The following is a 21527-nucleotide window of genomic DNA, read 5'->3' as shown; positions in this document are numbered from 1 at the left end:
CACCATCCATGTAGAGATACCAGCTTGGGTCCCAAAAACAGTGTAGCCACATGATGTCATGGCTTGGATAATAATCTGAGAGCACAGCCAAATGCCCTGTCTGATCTGCCACAGCTCTGCCACTTCCAGTTATGGACCTAATTAATACTGCTATTGAACACATGCCAATAAACGGCAAGTAAAGCTTTGTCATGCCAAATGAACTCACCTATTAAAGAAACCCAAAAATAAAAAATATGACAACATGTAAAACCACAAGGGAACCTTTTCATTACAGGTGAAACATATTTTCACATAGACAAAAATCAAGTTAATCTCTGCTTCACCTCTTTTTTGACTTGATTGACAGCATTCACAATTTCTGCAAAGAAAACACTTATTGTTTTTCATTTTAAAATAGATGGTAATTTCACAGAGGTCTGACTACAAACAACATTACATCTGAAGATCCTCAGAATGGCTTATGCACTAGACTGAAAATTAGAAATAGCTCTGAAGTGTTTGTAATATAAAGTAGGGAACACTGGATCATTAGAAACACCAGGACTTGAGAAAACACCAGAGGAATTCTACTCTGCCTTCTCTTCATGCTGTAAGTTAAAGATTTACGTGGGGGCATTGCCCCTTCCATTAGCTTTGCCTCTTTGCAGGTGGCAAATTTGTCAAAGGGGGTCTCCAAAAAGTAATTGTCACATTTTTTTAGCACAGAAAAAAATGTGCTTCAGACGGAGAGAATGTTGGAAAAGAACTCATGTCTAATGGAAAGCCATAGGAAATACAAGAATATCTTTGCCAGCTTTGGAGAAGTCACCAGGAGATAGTATCAATACCAAATTTCTTAATTCTTCACTAATACAGGACAACAGATGAAGTACTGAAAAATCTGAACATCTGAATTTAGAGGTTTCTGAGTAGCTTACCTACAATGGCACTCCAAGAAACTGAACGAGAGGCATCTCAAAAGGAAAAGAAAAAAAATAATTCAAGAGAAAAAACTTTAGCTATAAGAAAAGGGTTGTGATGCTATTCAGTCCTCCTGTAGTGTCCTCCCAAGTCTATCACATAGGCTCCCAGCTACTTGCCCTCAGCCTGTGTCAATGACACCCACCCAGCGGGGGAAGGCACATTACAATGCAGCAGCATCGTGATAATCTTACAGGAGCAAAAGAACAGCTGTATCAATCCACCAGCTCACTGTCTTGCCTCAGCGATGGATAATACCAAATAACTAGAGAACAGAATACAAGCAATCTGCAAGCTCATCTTTGCACTTTGCCATCTGCTTAGAAGTTGCAGATCACTCTTTGGAAGTAGGCAACTTCATTTGGAGCTGTGAGATGCTTAATCTCTCCTCTTTACCTTAAGAACTGTCTGTATTTGCAACGCATTGACCATTAGCCCTGTCTGAAGGTCACCTCCTGACTCCCTGCTGTGATGTACAAAACACAATATTAATGACCATTTTCAATAATATGTCTGAAATATAACACCAAGGCATCCTGCCTCTTTACTCCCACTGTTGTCTTCTGCTCACTGTAATAAAAGTGCTGTTTGTCAGCCCTTTTCTCCAGGGAGAAGAGATGCCAACACAGAGAAGGTGATTTATACAAGGCAAATGAGAAAGGCTGAATGAATATCTAATTTAGGGCCTGATTGTGCTATTGTTATTCAAGAAGAATAGCTGCTTACTCCCATCAGGACCTACTCTTGGATTTGCCTTGACGTAGTGCTTGGCCTTAGCAAAGGCTGCAAAAAAAGGCCTTGAAAGTCATGGATTTTTGGCAACATATGTGTTAAACAAAACAGCTGACCTTAGCACAATGGCCTGTTCTGCACTGCGACACAGAGAGCTTCCCTTGGCACGGCCAGCAGCTGTTGTACAGGGCGCAGGACAAGTCTTAGCTGTCAGTCTTAGTTCAACTACCTGCTAGGTTAATAGTTTGCTGCATGGCTTGGCATCTCAAGAAGCAATATAACAACTAAAAAGTCAAAAGGAAAATGAGACGAGTTGATCAACCTAACATTTTTTCTAATGCAGCCTGAGTTATTATTGCAGTTAGTAAGCCATATCCTCCTGCTTTAGTCAAATGATTGCTACCATCATGTATTACCTTAAAATCTATCACTATTAGAGGATGAATGCTGGAAATTCACAGTCCTCATTATCCTCAAACGCCTCTGCATTAAGGCGAAAGAGAAACATTTCTTTTTCTCTCTATCTGAGCCATGAAAATGGGAAAGTTTATCAAATAGCAAAGGCTGTCGCAGGAGCTCCCATAGGGGCCAGCCAGACGTCCATTCCGTGGTTTCCCTGAAAGCAATGAGGCTGTGAGATCCTCAATGAAATGCGAAGCCCAACTTACAAGATGAGGCTAGAACATCAACCCCAGTGTTTATAGAGCTCATGCACTTCTGCAAAGATGGAGAGGAGTCTATATGGAGCAGAAGACTCTCTGCACATGGCCTGGAAAATGTGTGGGTATGTCATACCGTGTGGTATCACTGCACCATGCGTATAAAGTCATCACTGGCTCATCTCTAGTAACAGTTTGCTAGTACATCCTGGTTTTGCCATAAGACATATTAGTTGTGGACAGTCTTTGATCGCTGTGAAATTGTGGTAAGGAATTTTGGAGGGATGCTCCCAGGACTTTACACCACTTTTACAGAATTTAATCAGCTGTATAAGCCTCATTTAGGGAATCCTCAGTCATCTCCTGTCTCATCACTGTGTTTCTTAAAACCTTAATCCAGTTTTCTTATTGAGATTGTCTCTGTCTTTAAATTACCTTCTCCATTATTTAGGACCACACTTTTTTCTTTTTTTTTTCCCATTTCTGAGGCTTCCTACCATCCCTTACAGGTTCACTCAGAGTATTTTTACTTCTACCAAAAGTCCAAAAGTTCACCTCTTTGCCCACCACAGCACAGACAAAATGATTTACTAGGAATGAAGTAGGCTAAGACATGAACGTACAAGTGCCAATGGTAGACTCTTAAGCCATGGTAAATGGAAAAGGGTTCAGCTATCCTATTCTTATTTTGGGATAGCATAGGACAGAATCCTGAATTTGGGCAATTCTTACAGCTGCTCTGTGGGGATAGCTTTGTTTATTCACAAGAAATCACTGGCATGTCCATACAGTTCCTGTACCTGTGTGCTGGATGCTATGTACCAATGCTATGGAAATAATAGCATTGACCCTCTTAATACAGTTCTGCAGCACTAAAGCTCAAAACTACTGACTTCAAAACACCACGCTAATCTACACTGGGAATTTCCCAGCCTTGGTGATTACTTAACGCTATTTATGAGTGTTTATGCCTGTATTTAATTTCCTGTGGTGCTTGAACTCCTTCTATAAGACTTGCAAAACTGGCATCATATATTTCCCAGAGAACCTTTTGTTCAGCATAAATAAAACATTATGCAGCAGCTTCAATCTCCTGATAATTAAACGTAAAACTTTTATAAAATGCTGGATCCAGGGCAGCTGTAGGAACAAAACACTGTGTTGCTGAGGAGACTTCACAGTTCAGTTTGTGCACTGAGTTCACTTAAACACCTTGATGCTCACATGTTTCTTAAAGCTGCACATTTAAGCACAGTGTTAGGAAGCTGGGAAGGTGTATAAAGGAAAAGTTAGGAAGGAAAACAATCAGATCAGTAGAATTTCATATGGATGAGGGGGAAGCAGGCAATGTAAATATTAGAAAGGAGAGACAGGAGGAAGCAGCCAAAATGTCAGAACTGTTTTGTCTGCTTGGGTAGAGAGAAACATAGTGATCTCCAAAATGTTTTGAAGAAGATTTGAGCAGGTAGGGCCCAAAAGAGAAAGGGAACAAAGAGTGAGTCAACAAGTTGTTGAAAAGGTATTCAATTTATCATAGAATTTAAAGAAAAAAAACAAATCCATTTTTAATGGTGCAATTTCTTTGTTTTATCTGCTGCTGCTGTGCTGTGACTAAAGAAGTTTTTAATCTCATTTTAGTCTTCTCAGAGCCCCAGCTGTGGCCTATGACAGAAACAGTCTGTTCTCATGAAAATACCTGTGACTGGAGTGAGGACTCAGTCCAACCCCCGCAGGAGCAAGGAGAGACTCACACAGGCTGTGAGAGAAAGCCCTGTTTAATGCATTTGCTAATTCATTGCACTTTCATTTGCTAATTGGCAAGCATGATGGAAAGAAGAAAAGCCAACAATACAGGCCACATCCTTGGCTACTGTAAACACCAATTTACACCCGCAAAGATTCTGGCCCCTTGATGCTCCAAGGGAAAAGATACTTGTTTGCTGTTTAGTTTGATATAAGTAGCAATTACCCCCTGGTTGCTGAGCTGAATTTGGGAGTTATGGGCCAAATTATTTGAGCAGGCACTTTCTGAGTTATCCATCGTGCAAAATCCTTTGTGCAGAGCTGCGAAGTTATCACTAACTGCATTAAAATAATCTCTTCTCATTTTAGTCATACTGCACCAACTATACACATACTTTCCCTCTCATGAAGCAATTCTGCTTTCCTGTAAGATGGGCTGCTCAAGAAACTAGTCACCTGAATAGCACCAGCCCTGGGTAGGCCAAAGAGCACCATGGATCATTCCTTAAGGAGGAAAAATATGCTAATTTTCAGATCAGAAAGAGAGCATTGGTCACAACTAATAATCTCTGTATATTAATAAAGAAATTTTATTCTTGCTGGCATTCAGAGCTGAGGTCACTGGCTCCAAATGAACTCAGTTCTTTCAAAGCAGAGCAATTACTAAGTTGGACAAAATAAGCAGGATACTAGTGCGCTTTTTTTCTTCCCCATAACTGCTCAGTGCTTCATGCAGTAGCTGTGGACACCCACTGAGCCATCTGGACATGTGTTTCAAAACTATCACTTCAGAGAAACATTCATGCAGGTTTTGTTTTTCCAAATCTATCTAGAGCTTGTCCAAACAGACAAACTTTGTGCAAGGGAGAAGGCTGGACTGCACATCAGAGCACCCTTGTTTACTGGTAAATCCCACACAAGGACCAGTGCAGGAACATCTCTTTGAAGGATAAAAGCATTAATCTTTCTCAGCACTCCCTGCCAATAAAATTAGGTGTAAGTTACTTATTGACACAGCCAATAAGCAGACTGACTGCTTCAAATGGTTTCCTATTCTTTGATGGAAACTGCTTTACGAACTAAGAATACTTTTTACTTAAGTGATAAAATCTGTTTTCATAATAATTAGTCCAGTAGAAATATCCTTATGCTATCACTCCGTGAAAAATTATAAAGACCAGTGGCTTGAGCTTTTCTTAAAAATTACTATGTCTAGAACAGCAGAACATTTAAAGAGTTAGAAATAGCATGTGATGAACCACATATTTCTGACGTTTTAATCTTGACATTGATGGAACTATGCTGATGATACCATGGCAGAATGTGATTCATTATTGCATTTTTTATCCTTTCATTCCCACTGTGCTTGTTTATTCACATAAAAATGTGGACTAGCTTAGATAAAAATGCAGCTGAAACACATAATGGAGGCAGCAGCCATTTTCTTAAATCCACCAGAAGAGCTATTCCTGAATGAGCTCTGTGAAGCTGAAAGTCCTGCCTGGCACTCAAGATATGACACAAGTCATCAGTAAAGCAATTTTGTCCTTTGGCTATGGTTATAAATTGAAACACAGGGTATTGCGACTGAATGTAAGGGGGGCGGGGAGGGGGGTTAGAAATTATTAGGACAATTAAACACTGGATCATATTGCCAGAGAGGTGCAGAGTCTCTGTCCTTGGAGGCTGCTTTGTCTTGTTTGAACAAAACTCTGAGCAACCTGATCTGAAGTCAATATTGACCCTTATGTGGTCCCTTCCCACCACAATGACTCTCTAATGCAATCAGGCATGAACAATCTCTGCTGTTTATATTTGTGTTTAAAAATAAAGCTGGAGAAAATGGGTAACTCCTCCACTGAGAATTCAGAGTATCTTAATATAGTTCTTAAAATTTGTATTCAACAGTTTTGACATTTTACCTAGATGAAAACAAACTCCGTGAGGATATCCGATCATGAACCCATTTAAGGTTTTTTTTCCCCATAGACTCTTGCCTTGAGGAAGAAAAAGGAACATCTGTTCTTTTGGCTCCCGTGAAGGGTTTAAGTCTTCCCAGTCTTGAGGAGTGCTTCATAAACAAAGTCTAAGATCAGTGGATGTTCCCACAAAACTGCTTGTGTAATCAGGCTAAGATGGTTGCAAAAGCAGCAGCACTGAAGCTGCCATGCCGTAGTAAGAAAACCTGCAGCAGCATGCAGTCAAACGCTTCAGAGATTTGCCTTTTAGATAATGAGAGGTCTGAGGACATTCAGGACTATGAACTATTTTTGTTCTAGAAGCAGACTCCAAATTTCAGACACACTCACAAATACACAAGAATTGTCACTCCCCAGTCAGCAGTTAGCTGGGTAAGAAAAGGGAAGACAGACTGGTTGGCTTTTATGTCTCATCCATCCTCCGAGTCTTCCAGGACCATCTTGGTTACTCTGATGAAGACAAGCGACAGCAAAGCTGCATGAAATCCCCTCTACTGCCCTGTGACATACAACGCACGGTTGATTGTACATGGGGGCGAGAGGCCACTGCCCCACTCGGTCCCTTCCCAGCAACTGGTACCTGCCTGGAAAAGCTGCCCCTGCCCTGGCTCAGGTTGACTGGCTGCATCTGCTGACTCTTTTTGCAGAGGGCCGGTGGCACTTAAAAGTGGCGTCAGAAGCTTCAACAAATTTACACGTTTCCTTCAAATATTGGACACAGAAAAACCCCAGAAATGTTTTCTAGATTCCTAATTCTGAAAATTAAGCTTGAAACAAAGTAAGTTAATGCCTGTTGGGCCAGAACAGTTGAATTTCCCATCTTCTCTGGACTCAGGCAGAGGATGTGGCTACATTTTCAGTGTGTTTTAGGAAGACAGCAAGGAAGTGCAGAAGAAACAAATTGTCTCTGCAGCTTTGGAGGCTTTGCCTTCACTCAGGAGGTAGCCTTAGTCCCCTCCATGAGCAACTTGGGAGAAAAACCCTCAGAACTCTCTTTAGCAAAGTTTCCTGGGTCTCAGTGAATGACCATTTAATGTCTCCAGGTTCCTGACATGATCACTGTTTTTTTTCTGTGCAATTAAACACTTCAGACCCGCATACATCTGGCAGAGAGTTTCTGAGGAGTCCAGGGCCAATGGCTCAGGACCAGCCACCCCAGAACCGGGGACACCATTTCTGTTCCCTGAGATTTTAGATATCGTGAGCATGTTTACAGGAACAAAACCACATTTGATGACAGAAGCACTACCCACAAAATGGTACCAAATTTCCCTGCTTTCTTTTATGACCACAGGAGTTGTCCCATGAAATGACTGTAAAACCAACTGGTGCCCACCTTCCAGGTTGTTCAAATTGCCACCATCCTCTTTTTCCATTTTCAGCTGCCTCATCCTGCCATGATGTCATTGTCACCAGACACTTCTCTCACATCACTGTCCCAAATGTGCCCTTCCTTTTAATACCATTTCTATCACTACTTGCTTAACACCAGCTCTTGTAATCTGTATTTTAATGGCTAACTGAGAATACTTTGGAAACTCAGAGTTAGGAGGACTGCTAAAGGCATGGTGGACAAGACCCTGCCTCCATCTATGCTTTAATTTCCCATTGGCTCCAATGGGGCCAGGATGCCACCTTTGGTGTCTGAGAATTAAATACCTACAAGGCATCTTAAAATCTGTGTTGTTGATCCTAAGGTATACAAAAGAGATGCTGTTTGGACTGAAAATTCATGTAAAGCAGTCACACTTGGAATTTTCTTCCTCATTAAAAATAATACGTCATTTTCTTCTAGCCTTAGCCAGGTGAATGCCACGACTTCTAATCAATCTGGTACACAGTCAGTTTAACCAGTTGTTTTGGGATGGCTCATTCTGTGTGTGTACAGATGCTCTGGAGCCACTGCAGTGCTGTTTTTCTTTCCTCAACAACCAGGCAGAAGCCACTGTCAGGGTTTCCCAAATGACAGTGTCTGGAGAGCCTGAATGAAGTTTCTCGTATGTGAAATTAAAGCCAGTGGTGTTTTTCTCATCAGGGAGCTATCTGGTGTACATCATGAATGTCAGGTAGGTGCAACCTTGATCAGTTATCGGGAGACAGGAGCAAGACTGGAAATTAAAAAGCTGTCTTTCTTTGCTTCAAAGCTGGAGGGGACAAAAACTTAAAGGATGAAGAGAGTAATCAATCCCGGGAATGTGCTCTGTGGACTTTGGAGAAGTGAGAGTAATTACGCTCTCTAATCTCTCCCTGAAGCCCTTAGCAGCGTGTGGCCAGATATGACATGAGTAATTCAGGAAGGGAAAATATAAAGTAACCATATGCACAAATACTAGGTTTAGTGAGTTTTCTTCTTTTAAAGTTCCTTATTTCTTGGCATGTGGAGCTAGCTACATACATTCAAACCAGCATCGTCTAAGGCTTTGTTTTGCCTTACATTGAAATCCCCCAAAAGGGATTTTAGGTCCCAGCTTTTGCCTTCAGTGCCTACCTGTAAGGCTGACAACTGCATCTGCCACTGCTGCTGTCCTGCAGAGCTTGTGGACCCCCATATAGACCTGCTGGGAAGGAGCGTGATGGGTGAAGCCGGGGCCCACACCGGGTCCTGAGTACCGGCACTGCTGGTACTGGTGCCTCTGTGTCTGCGCTGGCTCCCAGCTGGGGATGGCCAGGCTGTGAGCCTGTGCGCACTGAGCACACCACACCGTGTCTGAGAAACGGGCTGGACATCTTCACTTGCATTTCTAATCCAGACAGAGAGCCCAAATATGCCTTTTACAGACTGAGTTACTTTTCCAGCAGCACTGACCTCAGTGTTTACGTCTTTGAACAAAACTCTAAATCTCTTTTATTGTCTCCTGAGAGGTAGAAAAAAGCATCTGTGATTATTGCCCACGTATTTTAAAAGAGAATCACTAGCAAACACACAGACCAGGGGCTTTCCCATGCATGCTGTTACAAGCGTTTTCCCCCCAGCCCACACATATTTTGGGGCAGCAGAAAAGGAAGAACCCTACCTTTCCTTTAGCACATTTCACGCTTCCTTTTGCTGTTATATTTTCCTGCTCCTCTGAAAAGGGAACACTCTTTCCTTTTCACATAGCTTAGCCTTCAGTAGTCAACAAGTCTCACTATCTCTGATCCTCCCATGTTTCTATTTATTCCTTTGGAGAATAACCCATGTTTGAAACACAAAAGAAACTCTCAGGGTGTTTTATGACATAGGTATGATATAGAAAACAATTTATAATCGTGGTAAAGAATCTGATGATAAGATGTTATCAATCAAGATATGAAAGATAAACGGTTATACACTAATAAGATAAAATTAATAATTCAAAAGAAAGCATAGTTGGCTTGGGGAAAGCTGAGAGGTTTATGATGGACGCTCACTATCCACTAACTAGCTCCAGTTAAACCTAGGAATTTCTCAGTGGAAACAGTTTCATCAGAAAAGACAAATTTTTCAAAACCAAAACATTACACACAAAAAAAAAGAAAACTGAGACTAATATTTTGATTTATAAAAAATAAAAACATTTTAAAATGCTCAAGGTGAAAAATTTTTACTTGTAAAAATTTTGCTTGCAAAAACCCTTCTATACCTAGGCTAATAGTAATAGTGAAAATCAAGGAGAGGCATTGGAAGATAAAAGCTTTCTAACATTCCAAAAGAAAATAATATTTTTGTTTTTATTTGGGTATTGTACTTTTTTTTCCCACATTTCATCCCGATTTCAGATTTTGTAGACACCTGCAAGTTTTCAAAGGCTAGGAAAATCCATTTCAGTTGTAACAACTAGTAGCCAATTAATTATAAAGTGATCCTTTCCAGGAGAAAACCCACATGCAAGTTCAGTAACCAAAGAACATTATTTCCTTAGCGTGTGCCAGAATAACACTCTTAGACTTTTTACCTAAAAGACCACCCATTCTTTCTGCAACAGTAAAAAACAACACAAGGCCACCACGTATCTCACTATGAGTTGGCAACTGGGAAAGCAGATGATACCTACAGGCTTCAGAACATCAATAATAACAATTTTACTGTTTGTTACTTCCAACACTTTCACTGAAGATACTGATGATGGAAGCTAGGTTCCACCTGTACCTGGAGACCAGCATGAGCTGGAATTGCCACCTTTTGCTGTGTTTCAGATGGCTGGTGGTCCACACACTGCAAATGGAGGAAGTTCTTGCTTCTGTTTTTACTCCTTTATCACACAGTTTCCCTGCCTCTGATACAGGAAGGACAGACTCACCCATTGTTGCTCTGAGTTGCTGCTCCAAACAGTGATCTTCCCTTCCCAGAAGAGTCGTGCACCGCTTGGCTGTGCTGGAGTTGAGAACGTCCCTTTCTTGGTGGCAATTGTGAGCAACCATGACCTGCATCCCTTTCTTCCCCAGAGTAAGACAGCAAACTCTCCACTCTGAGATGCGCCAGGTCTATAGGTGCAAGGATAACACACAATTACTCTGATGTACTCCCAAAGACTCCCAAAGACCACTCCCCTTGCGTTAAATTCCTTGGAGATAAAACCAAGTTGAGTTCACAGCTTTGGTGCCAAGGGAAGAAAATCTGTGGTTCACTTAAAGAAGAAAGAGAGGGGAGTAGATTCAGTGGAACATTATTAACCTCTTTTTTTTTAACCAGAAATGTTTGAAATTGAGTCAATGATTTTCCTGCTGTTCTAATTTTAAATATTTCCTTTACATCACTGAAAAGAATTCAAAACTTGCATTGAGTAAATCTAGTATGTGAAAGGTCCTTTGGGCTGGTAATAAGACTTTTGAAGTTGCAGAAATCAGTCTGTGAAAAGACATTCACTGGGTCCATTAACGTGGAGTGTATCTTCAAACGGGAAGGCTGACTTACTGGAAAGTAATTCCTTCTCTTGCTCAGATGAGACTTTGATCTTTTTTAATCCAATCATGAACCTTACAAAGCCATTCATAGTAATTGCAATCCTTGAATAGTACACTGACCTTTCATATTTTCAAGACATAGCCCTAAAAATAACTTAATTTTTAGAAGCAGATTTAGCGTTTGCAGTGCTGTGGCGCTATCAATATGTTTTGTCACTTCTTAGTTCAAAAACTTCAAGGCGAAGGTGGCTTCACTGAGTATGATGAGAAAAAGGCTGTTTATTTTTCCTCTTCATGACTATTTCTGTGTACTACATAACTTTCTTTTCTATTAACCTACCAAAACCACCATCATCATTGTTTCCTGTCTTCAAAGATACCCTACACTTGCAATTTGGGATAAGCATTAAGTGAAGGCTTTGAGAGCAGCTATTTTAGAAGACAAACAATGCATGGAAAAATCACTTAAAAAGCTCAAAGGCAATAGGATTCTTCTTTTGTAATTTGGTAAGTAATTAGATATGTCCTTGCTATTGTTAGCAGTGGTAGAAGCTCTGCTGTCCAAAGAGCTCTTGGATGAGCTCGAGAGACATCAGGAGGGATGCTGCTCTAGTGCTGCCAGTTTCACCACAGGAAAGTCTCCTTTGCCAGCAAAGGTCTGGTCATGGTGGAGTTGAGCTCCTCCAAAGCTCCTTCTCCCAACTTATTTCCCACACAAGCCAGATGTGACCTGGCTTAAAGTCTTAAAGACTGAGGTCAAGGTGGTGTCAGCTAGTGTAGCTGTTATACCCACTAATTTTATATATTTTCCACCACACCCTGCAATACCCTATTCCAAGTGAACATCCCTATGATTGGGTCATCTTCCTCTCTCCAGTCTAGGAGCTGACAGCATTTCTTCCAAATCTCCAAACCTCCCTGCTACATTGATGGTTGAGATGAACATTGACAACGGGCTAGTACAGAAATGTAAGACTTCGTTTGAAACTCAGATTAATTTCACGCTCTGAAATGTGGCTTATTTTTTGGAAGCTGAAAACCCATGATTTCAAAAGCCCAGATGACTCGTAAAATTGTATCAACTTCAATACTCATCAACAATTTGCAAGCAACGCAGATCCTGTTTGAACAGATATGATCAGTAAATGAGGTTTCAAGTATTTTCTCTAAAACTCTGTAGGGTTTCAAAAAGGCTGTGAATACTGTTAATTGTAAATACTTTACAGTAATGGTAATGAACAAGTAATATGTTTAGTGTTGAACAAAAATGTAAATTTCTGGAAGGATCCATACAGCCAATTTTTGTCATGGCAAGCATTTATATAGTTGATGAAATGAAGTAGTTAAGTACAGGGAAAATGAGGAGATACAGTTTCATGTCTCGTGTAACCCTGAGTTTGCTAATGCAAAGCCAAGAGATATTTTGGCAAAAGCCTGTGTATGTGTGTAGAAAAAAGCTTTCAGAAAGAAACTTTGTATCAAATTCTCAAGGACTTTTTGCCTAGAGCTGATAATGGTTGCATTTATGGCTATTACTGTCAGGAAAGCTGCTTTCAAGTCAAAATCATTTGAACATGAGGAGAAGGAGCTGAACTGAGTCCAGATGAAAGGAAGGCTGCTTTCAGCACCACGGTACAGCCGGTGTCTGCATTGGTAGACTGATGGCCTGACAGGATAGGAAGTGTGCATGGATCTAATAGAGACAAATAAATGCTGAATGGAAATTTATTTTTCTCAGGCACTTCCAAAAGGAAAAGCTTCACATCACTTGCCATGCGTTGTACATGTCAGAGCTACTAGTGACCCAGAGCTGTAGTTTAGTTAGGGAGGGCCGAATACCTTATGCTGCTGCTGGAGCTCTGCCACTACACACAGCCCATCTTTTCTCACCCGCTCCCCAGGAAACCTACTACGTGTCCTTGGCTTGCTTTTTCTTTTCCTCTTTATAGCACTCTTTGCTGAGGGATAGACAACCCTGTTAAATATTTGACATAAGTAAAACTAGGAGAAAACAACTACTATATTTCCAAAAGCAATAAAAGGACACATGCAGGGATGAGACGATGGGGGAGAAAGCAGGGACATTTAAACCACCAGGTCACCTCTAGGCTCAGAGAACTGCTCAATCCAGTCCCCTGACGCTCTTTGCACCAGGCTTCTCCAACACCCTGGCCACTTGCTGTCTCATAAAACAACCTGTAATGATGAGACTTGAACCACAGCTTTATCAGAATGACAATTTATGACTTTTCCAGATGTGTTTTGATATCCTCCTATCAACTCTACCTAAACACTGATGTTACAGGATTAAGCCATCTCTTCTATAAGAAATTTTCTGCCTGCCTTCAACTTAGTTTATGTGCTGACTCTGTTGCCAAGAGTCAAGCTAGGCACAGCTGAGTATCGATTATAATTTTCATCGAGTATTTGTTACGACTGTGTCCGAGTCTCATCTAACAGTTCAGTCATAAAACACAGCCAAAATATCCCCTGTATCTGCAAAGAAACATCCCTTGTCCCAAGTAGTTTTTCTATTACCACAGTGGAAACAATTACTATTGAATTAGCTGGCACTGATAGTGTGGAATACTCACTGACCCGATTGTTCAGTGTGGAAAGCCAAAATTTCATTTCCTATGTTCATTTTCACCAGGCTTTTTTCTTTTCCTTTATATGAACCAAATAACAATCAACAGTTCAGTGACATTTTATAGTCCCCTGCTTTCATTCTACCTCCAGTGTCAGATGGCTCTGAAGGCTGTGATTTTAGCATACAAATAGACATCTTCAAGCAAAGAAATCTGTGAGTTGAAAGAACATGTAATATTCAGACAAAAAATTGCCTTGGAAAAAAACTGTGAACTAAAGTCATTCTACGCAAAATTAAAACAGCCCTTCCCAACAAAAAGAAAACGCCATGCATGAAAAGCAAGTTACAGAAAGATGGAAAAACATGTCACCATGTGTCTGACAGCAATATCTATTATCTCTAAACAGTGATTAATTCAGATGGAGACAGCAGCCTGTATGAGTCAGAAAAGTTTTATCTGACTATATCTAAAATAGGAAAAAAACAATTAAATACAAATAACAGGGAACTTAAAAGATGGGGCAAAATCGCCTGATCACATCCAAACTTTGAGGATATTTAAACTAGTTACAAATCTCTGGACTGAGTCCAGCCTCATAGTTACATCATAAATCCTCATAGGACCAGAAGAGAAAAAATTAAGACATTGTGAAATTTTGAGACAGAAAATAAAGCAAGAAATGTAACCAAGTTGAAGAAAAGTTAAAAAACGCAAATCTAAACTGGCAAACAGACAAGAAAATTATTATAGGTTAGCATATAACCAGAAATGATCAGGATTATAGAAATGCCATTTTTTAACAGATCTGCAGGCATGATCCTTTACCCTTGCACCAGAAGAGTTGGGCAAAAGTTAACATTGAACTCTAATCCTAAAATGGCAAAACCACTGCAACTGAAAAACGTTTCTGGTTTACACACTTCAAGAATAGTTTTAGTTTGAACAACCTCACTGAACATTCTCACACAATCTTTGCATCTAAGAAAGCATCAAGCATCCCAGTGACGCTTCCTACCATATATGACAAAGAAATAACCCAAACCTCAGAGACAAAAACAAGAGACTTCATTTTTGGAATGTTTTCATACCAACAGGGGTTGTTTTCATATTTTTACCAAGACTAACTTGGGCTGTATCAGAAATCACAAAGGAGGATGAGCCTCAAAGAGTTTTACGGCCTTATTGGCAGTGGATCAATGTTGGCCCTGTGACCTTCTCCAGATAGCTCCAAGTGACATCAGGCCATCAGTTGCTTTATCCTCTGATCCCGCTACTGGGGAAAAAACAATACTGATAGTTAATTGTGTCCATAACCCTCCAGTTTGGCTGTCAAAGAGGGAAACAGTTATCTTAAAAGTTGCATAAGTAGCTCAGAACAAAAGACCTCAGTCATTATTTGCTTTGGGATTATGCACACACTTGAATTCTTAAATGCTGCTGAAACAGGAAATACTGAATTTCCCCACTGCTGATGTCAAAACAGGTTTTTTAAGAAGACAGTGATATTCAGTAAATGCAGAAGATTGGAACTACTCAGGATACTCACAAAAGTACAGACTGAAGCTATTTGGCCTTGAGAAACTGCTCCCTTCAAACTTATCCCAGCATATCCTCCTCATTTTTGTCACTTGCATCTTTCTGGTCCCTTTTTGCATGGCTTTCTGTCTGCTATATCCCTGGGCTTCATTCATGCTTCTTTAGTTCAATGATACTGGTGGAAAACTGAATCTTACCTGTGAGATGGCTCCTTTCTCCTAAAGTTCCCCCAAAAAAGTAGAACTACACAAGTTGCCTTTGCTTATTTATGAAGTTCTGGAATTGCTACCTATAATTGCTTCCTGGGGTCTGGCTATGTATGTCTGTAATAGGCATCTATCCCAAAAGATATGGAACTGATTTTATAAAGGACTTTTTTTTTCTATATGGCTGACTTATTTTAGTGGGTTGGGTCTTTTTTTGCCTACAAACACAACCTGTCACATACAGAAGTATCCTGAGAACAGCTCAGCTATGAATGTGATAAAACTTTTTACACAGTGAATGCTGCTGAATAAATTTGGTGAACTATCTTATAACTACAGAGTTCTCTGATTTCTTATGATCCTTGCTATGACATATATTGGTATCAGGAATTTTACACATTGTGACTTATAAAAGAAAGCCAGATGAAGTATTGCAGCTGTGATTTGCCTCGCCGTATGCAGCCTCTCACTGAGAACATGCTAGAGTGTTTGTTCACAAACTAAGTGTGAACCGCACAGCATGACCACAATTCTAGTTACGCAGGTCTTGAAATATGCCATGGGTCCTTCCTGATTCTCCAGCAGAGGCTTTGTTTCCTCCTGCTTGGATAAGAAATGAAAGGCTAAGAATGACATGGCAGCTGTCACAAACTCTGGGATGAAGGGAGTATTTATAACCTGGCTATTCCGCCTTGCTCCTAACTCTTGGCAAAAGTCCTAGGAGTAAAACAGCCCCCTGACCTTTGGAAATCCAATCCATTAAGAGCTCTGGGCAGTTTCAGACCAAGAAATAACTTTTTGAGAAAAATTATCAAGTTTTTTCTCAGTCAGGTGAACAGCCTCTATCCTGAGGCTCATCAGTTACTGCCTTCTCTCATGTTGTATCAGCTCAATGGGGCTGCTAATACAAGAAACATTTGTCTAAAGAGCCCACCCAAGCTATAAATCTTGATCCACTTTCACAAATAAACCCTTGCCTTTTTCACCAAGGAGGCTAGGGGAGCCTGGTGAGAAATGGCAACCTCAGCTCAGTGAGCACAATTTCCATTCCAAACGTGCTATCACTCTCCCTGTTAATGATCTCATCAGAGATTGATCTGCTCTTTTGTCCCTAGAGGTCACTGCAAAGCAGAATTAAAGTGCAGTCGTGCTAAGGCAGTTGGGGAGCTGAGCAGTGCCCTTGGCTCTGTCTTCATCCCTATTCTTCCATTCACCTGCTTTCTCCAATGATACTGTGCTGCTAATTATCACAAATCGTCAGTTTTTATTTTATCCAGTGGAACTCTCTTTTATACTGTGTTTATCATAAGTGACAAAAATTTAAAAAATACATATGTGTGGCCATGTGCTTATAAATAGCATGCATTCCTCCATGCCCCAGCCATGGCTACCACAAGGTAGCTACATGAGACACATTTTGTTCAGAAGGGGCTAAGTTTTGTTCCCTGGGTGAGCTGCTCAAAGTTAGCATCACTGCAGGGCTGGGATGCCTTAGGTCACAGCACAGGAGCAGAAAAATTGCATAGGTCAGTTAGGAAATTATTAAACCATTTTTATTCATTTTAAGCTATTTGTATGAATGAAATCATCTGCAGGAGAGTCATACTCACAAACCACAGACATATCAGTAGAGAATTCTATTCAGCCCCACACTTCCAACAAGCTCTTGTTGGAAGACAATTATAACAGATCTTTAAAGCCTAATAAATACTAACCATTTAGCTCCAAACATTTAGGATTCTTGCAGGATTAGTGACAGCTTAAGGCGTGATAGTGAAGCTGCCTATAAGCTGATCTCTTCCAGGACAGTAGATCTGCGTTAATGCAGACAATTACCCTCATCTGACTTTCATTTCAACATTTTTTACCTGCTTTTGCTACCCTCTCACCTTTTTCTGGCCCAAAGACTGTGGCAGCTGGTTCTTATGACCACAGGGTGGTGACATCACATCCCATCTTTGACACAAGCTGTCCACAGAGCAGCAAAACCAAAGTGGCCAGTCTCCGCTTAGTCCAGCGGCCATGGATATAACTCTGCTAGGTTTCCAGCTAAAGCATGTGGGGCATCGGGCTGGAGATGCAGAAAGCAATTAAAAGACAAGAACTTCTGAGAGAGTTGGAGAAGGAACCAAGTTCTCAGTTAAATGGCTAATTCATTTACATTTTAAATATTTACTCAACAGGACCCATTTTCTAATGCTGCTTTCCTCAGGAAAGCAAGTATTTCCCCCCACGTGGCTGGAAGATGTTTACTTCTGTCCACCTATGGCACCGACCAACCAAAGTCAGTTGCAGCAATTATACATATTCCAGATAGAATACAGACATCACTTCTTCACCAAATGGGGTGTCTTGTTACTGTAAACTGTGAGATAACCCAGCCACGAGGGCTTATATCCACATTATGTTTGACCAAAGGACAGAGTCTACTTTTTCTGTTAGCTGCACTGGACTTTACTGACACATACTAGTTAAAAGAAAAAACAATAAAAAGAAAAAGAAAAAAAAAACCAGAAGAAAGAAACCTGAGTGTCAGATGTTGGGAGAAAAAGAAAAATAGAGCATCAGATCCGAGAGTCTTTTGTGGCACCAGAAGCCAGGAAATGAGCACGAGAAAGGAGGAAAACCATGAAATACTTTTTGTACGCAATAGCAGCCAGCACCAGAAAAGATGACTGAGGAAAGGGAGTGCCAGCAGCACTTGATAAATACCACCCTGATTCAGAAGTGGCTACGTAATGACCTAGGAATGAGTCAGATGTACTTTTTCACCCATTTCCCCTCTGCCTGTTTTTACCTGAAGGATATTATTAAATGAGGTAACATTATGAAATCTTTATAGTCCCTCTTATCTCTGCCTACCCTACTACATGCCCTACTAATGAAAAAGGTGAGATTGTTTTCAGTTCGTACACATGGGTACGAAAATACCATGGAGAACTTCTGAAAGATTACTTACTGTGGTGTGTGCCCTTTAGGGATCAGGCCAACTGACCGGACTGCTGCAATTTTTAATTACTAAATAATGAACATAATTTCCATATAATTTGTTCCACTCAGGTGTCGTTCAAGATCCTTTTAAATAGACAATTATTACCACACTGAAACGATCCAGTTAGAGAAGGCTAGTGGTTACAATGTGAGCCTTAATCTCTAATTAGAGATATAATATTTTACTGTGAAAGACTCCTCCTCTGACCTTCAGCAAGCAACTTTTAATTTCTTTGTAAGAACACAATAGCACTTCCCTACCACAGAGGGGTGCTATAACTATCCAAACATTAAATATTTGAGCTACACTGTAAGTATATCCTAGTGAATACCATCCACTTTATATTCCCATCACTTCTAAATATTGTAACTGCTATAAAGTTATAAATTCTCTCTGCAGAGAGAATTAGGCATTTTTCTGACAGTTATGTAGATTTAGCTTACTGTTTTCTGCTCTTATAATGTTGCCTTTTTCTCTAGCAGACCACACCGAAAAGAAAAAAAGATATTTGCCTATAAGACTTCTCCATGGTTTGAGACCACATGATAGATGAAAATAGAGCAATTTCCAAACAGTGCTAAACAAAATTTTCATCTTCACTTTCTAAAAAAAGAACACATTAAATATTATCTCTTTCTGTAGTTTCAGTGAAAATTACTATTTTCTTTCAAGGGAACAGAATAAAAGAAAACAAAACAATATAAGTTTTCGTATGAGTGCAGTATAGGCTGTGTTTCAGCACATTTACTCAACTCTCAGATTAAATTATCTGTCCTATAAATTAGTTGAGAAAGAGTACTTTAAAAATGTAAGGGATAATACAGAAAAAAATGAACCCTCAGACAGAATAGCTATTTTCCATCCCATAAACGCGGGCTGAAGTCACAGCTTTCTGCAGTCAAGGCGCAGTCAAGTTGCCAAGATGACGGTAACACTCAGCAGAAGCCAAACGCAGTTCCTTACCCCGAGCCACAATCTTTCCAAAAATCTTGTTTTAAAGCAGACATCTGCAGGAGTCCCCTCTGTGGCCAGCCTAGGAATCAGAGGGCAAGATGATCACAGTCATTAATGCCACTGCTGATTTTTATAATCATCGGCCAGACTGACTAGGTACAAAGATGCCTTTTTGAAGCCCACTTTGGCCAGGAGGGAAAACAGGATGTCTAATTCATTTTTCACCTCTCCCTTCTTCCCTGTTGCTTGTGCTTTTTAATGCCATACCCACACTTATCTGCTTCCCTTACCACCTGGGGACTCCAGCCTACAATGTGCTGCGCCGCCTGCAGTGCCCTCCAACTCCAGATGGTCCCTGCCCAGACGGGAGGCACCCCAGAACAACCTCAGATTATTAGCATTTCTATACATATCTCAGTAACTGCTACCTCCAGCTTACTTTTTAACCCTTTGTTGGCTCTTCACATGACAAATGGCAATGAAACCTAAACCCAAGGTCAACAGAGATAAAACCAGTTAGCCCAAAACAAAGACCCATTACAATGCCGCTACACCGTCCTCCACTGACAGCTCAGGTATCCTGTGGTTAGTAAAGATGTTTCTTTACTGACATGAACAAAAGTGCCGGATCAGTGAGATGTCATGCATGAAGATGTAACACTCAAAAATTAGTATACTGGGGTGAGGAGAAGACTTTCCGCAGTAAGCATTTATTCATTATTGTTAAGTGAGCAATCTGGTAGGGTAAAAGCACGCACATACGTGTTATGACAGTTCAGTAGCTTTGCTCTTTAAAACAGTCCATGCTACCTTTACACTTGAATAGATATAATAAATCTTCATGACAACAGTGTCTCACATATTTACCTGCTGCACAAGAAATGAATAAAATACATTTAAGTAAATCTCGTCAAGCTTTTAGTTTCTATCATATTGTTTGCAGAAAAGAAAGAAACAATGTCAAATAGCCTCATGGAGAGGTTCTGCTATAATTGGGTATTTTAGCACAAGCTGTTCCATTCCAGTTGAGAATATTTTCTAAAAGAAAACAGACTGGAAAATCATATTTATTTCCTAATTTTGCTTAACAAAGCAAATGTTGTAGTACATGGGTTTTTTCCAAAGTTTTAAGCAGAAAGGAATATTTTAGAAAAAGCAAATTAAACATCAGTATCACAAATTTTGCTCTCTGTGCTTTGCTGTGTGGAAACTAGACGGGGCTCTGAGCTGTGAAATCCTGATAGGAACCTCCGAATAGTCTGGAAATTGTAGGTTTACTCAGCTCAGCAGTTCAGCGTCTGTTCATCAAAGAAACAGAGGTCTGTGCCCAAAATCTAGATGTGAACATAGGCGGGTTGAAGGAAGACTGCAAATTGAAATCGGAATATTTGGATCCAGGGTTTGCTCATTATAAATTACTAGAATTTTCTGGTTATCTGTTAAAATGCATCGATAAGGATTTGCAGCTTGAGTGACAGAGGAAGCCTCGTGTCCCACGGGGCAGGTGAGGACAGGCTGCGGGGCACCTGCAGCTCTGTCCCGCCTGGGAACAAAGCACCCTCGAGGGAGAAAGTCACTCCTGACTTTGCGAGAAAGTGTGTATGTACGGCCTTGATTTCACCACGGCCCGATCCCAGGTGAAACCGACTGTGAAAGTACTGACATGAAATAACACATTTCCTAAGTCTTCCTTAGCCCATCTTTGCATCTGATAAACACCAAAGGGTCTGGCCTAGGCAGTGCTGAGCTAGAGTTCTCCTAGGTGAAATATAACACGAGAGCAGAAAAGCAGCACCCTTAGTGCCCTGCGTGAGGCAGAATGCTGCAGAATGCATTAATTCTAAGAACAAGAAATGTTCTGTATAAACATGAAAAAACATATAAAACTTTTATAGCTGCTTTGGACCACTATGAAAACGGACTAAAAATAATTCCAAAATGTTCTTAAAATGCACTTATTTTCTTTGGTTCTAACTCAGTAAAAAGGTCCCAACAGATGAAAATTAAATACAGGTTAATGAAATAAGTCAGAGACAAGGAAATCTAGAGACAATATAGACATAAATATCTACTTATTCTAGCCAGAAGTAATTTCCTTGGTTTAGTTTGATTGATTGGGGTTTTTTTCCCAGATCACAATTATAGTATAGAATATGTTAGATTGAAATTAGAATTTATTAGCTTGAAACATCCATCAGTTCAGTTGTCAGTAATGAGATTGTTAGCCAGTTATTCAGATTGATGATTTTGCAGCAGTACCTGCTGCAGGAAGGACAGAAAGTGGGAAAATAAGAAACAATTTTCAGGGG

The 21527-nt window shown here is 40.3% G+C and overlaps 1 protein-coding gene across 1 annotated transcript in view; it reads right to left on the bottom strand.

Moving 5' to 3' along the window:
- Window positions 1-21527, bottom strand: part of LOC134522126 (uncharacterized) — an 87239-nt gene that overhangs the window by 28109 nt on the left and 37603 nt on the right. Inside the window, exon 4 of the mRNA XM_063349432.1 lies at window positions 10336-10519. Within this exon, the coding sequence (XP_063205502.1) occupies window positions 10336-10519 (184 nt within the window). The remainder of the gene's footprint in view (window positions 1-10335; window positions 10520-21527) is intronic.

The sequence above is a fragment of the Chroicocephalus ridibundus genome, chromosome 11, assembly GCF_963924245.1.
Source record: "Chroicocephalus ridibundus chromosome 11, bChrRid1.1, whole genome shotgun sequence".
Taxonomy (NCBI): Eukaryota; Metazoa; Chordata; class Aves; order Charadriiformes; family Laridae; genus Chroicocephalus; species Chroicocephalus ridibundus.
The sequence above is the reverse complement of the archived record's forward strand: the minus strand, read 5'-3'. Positions and strand labels throughout refer to the sequence as shown.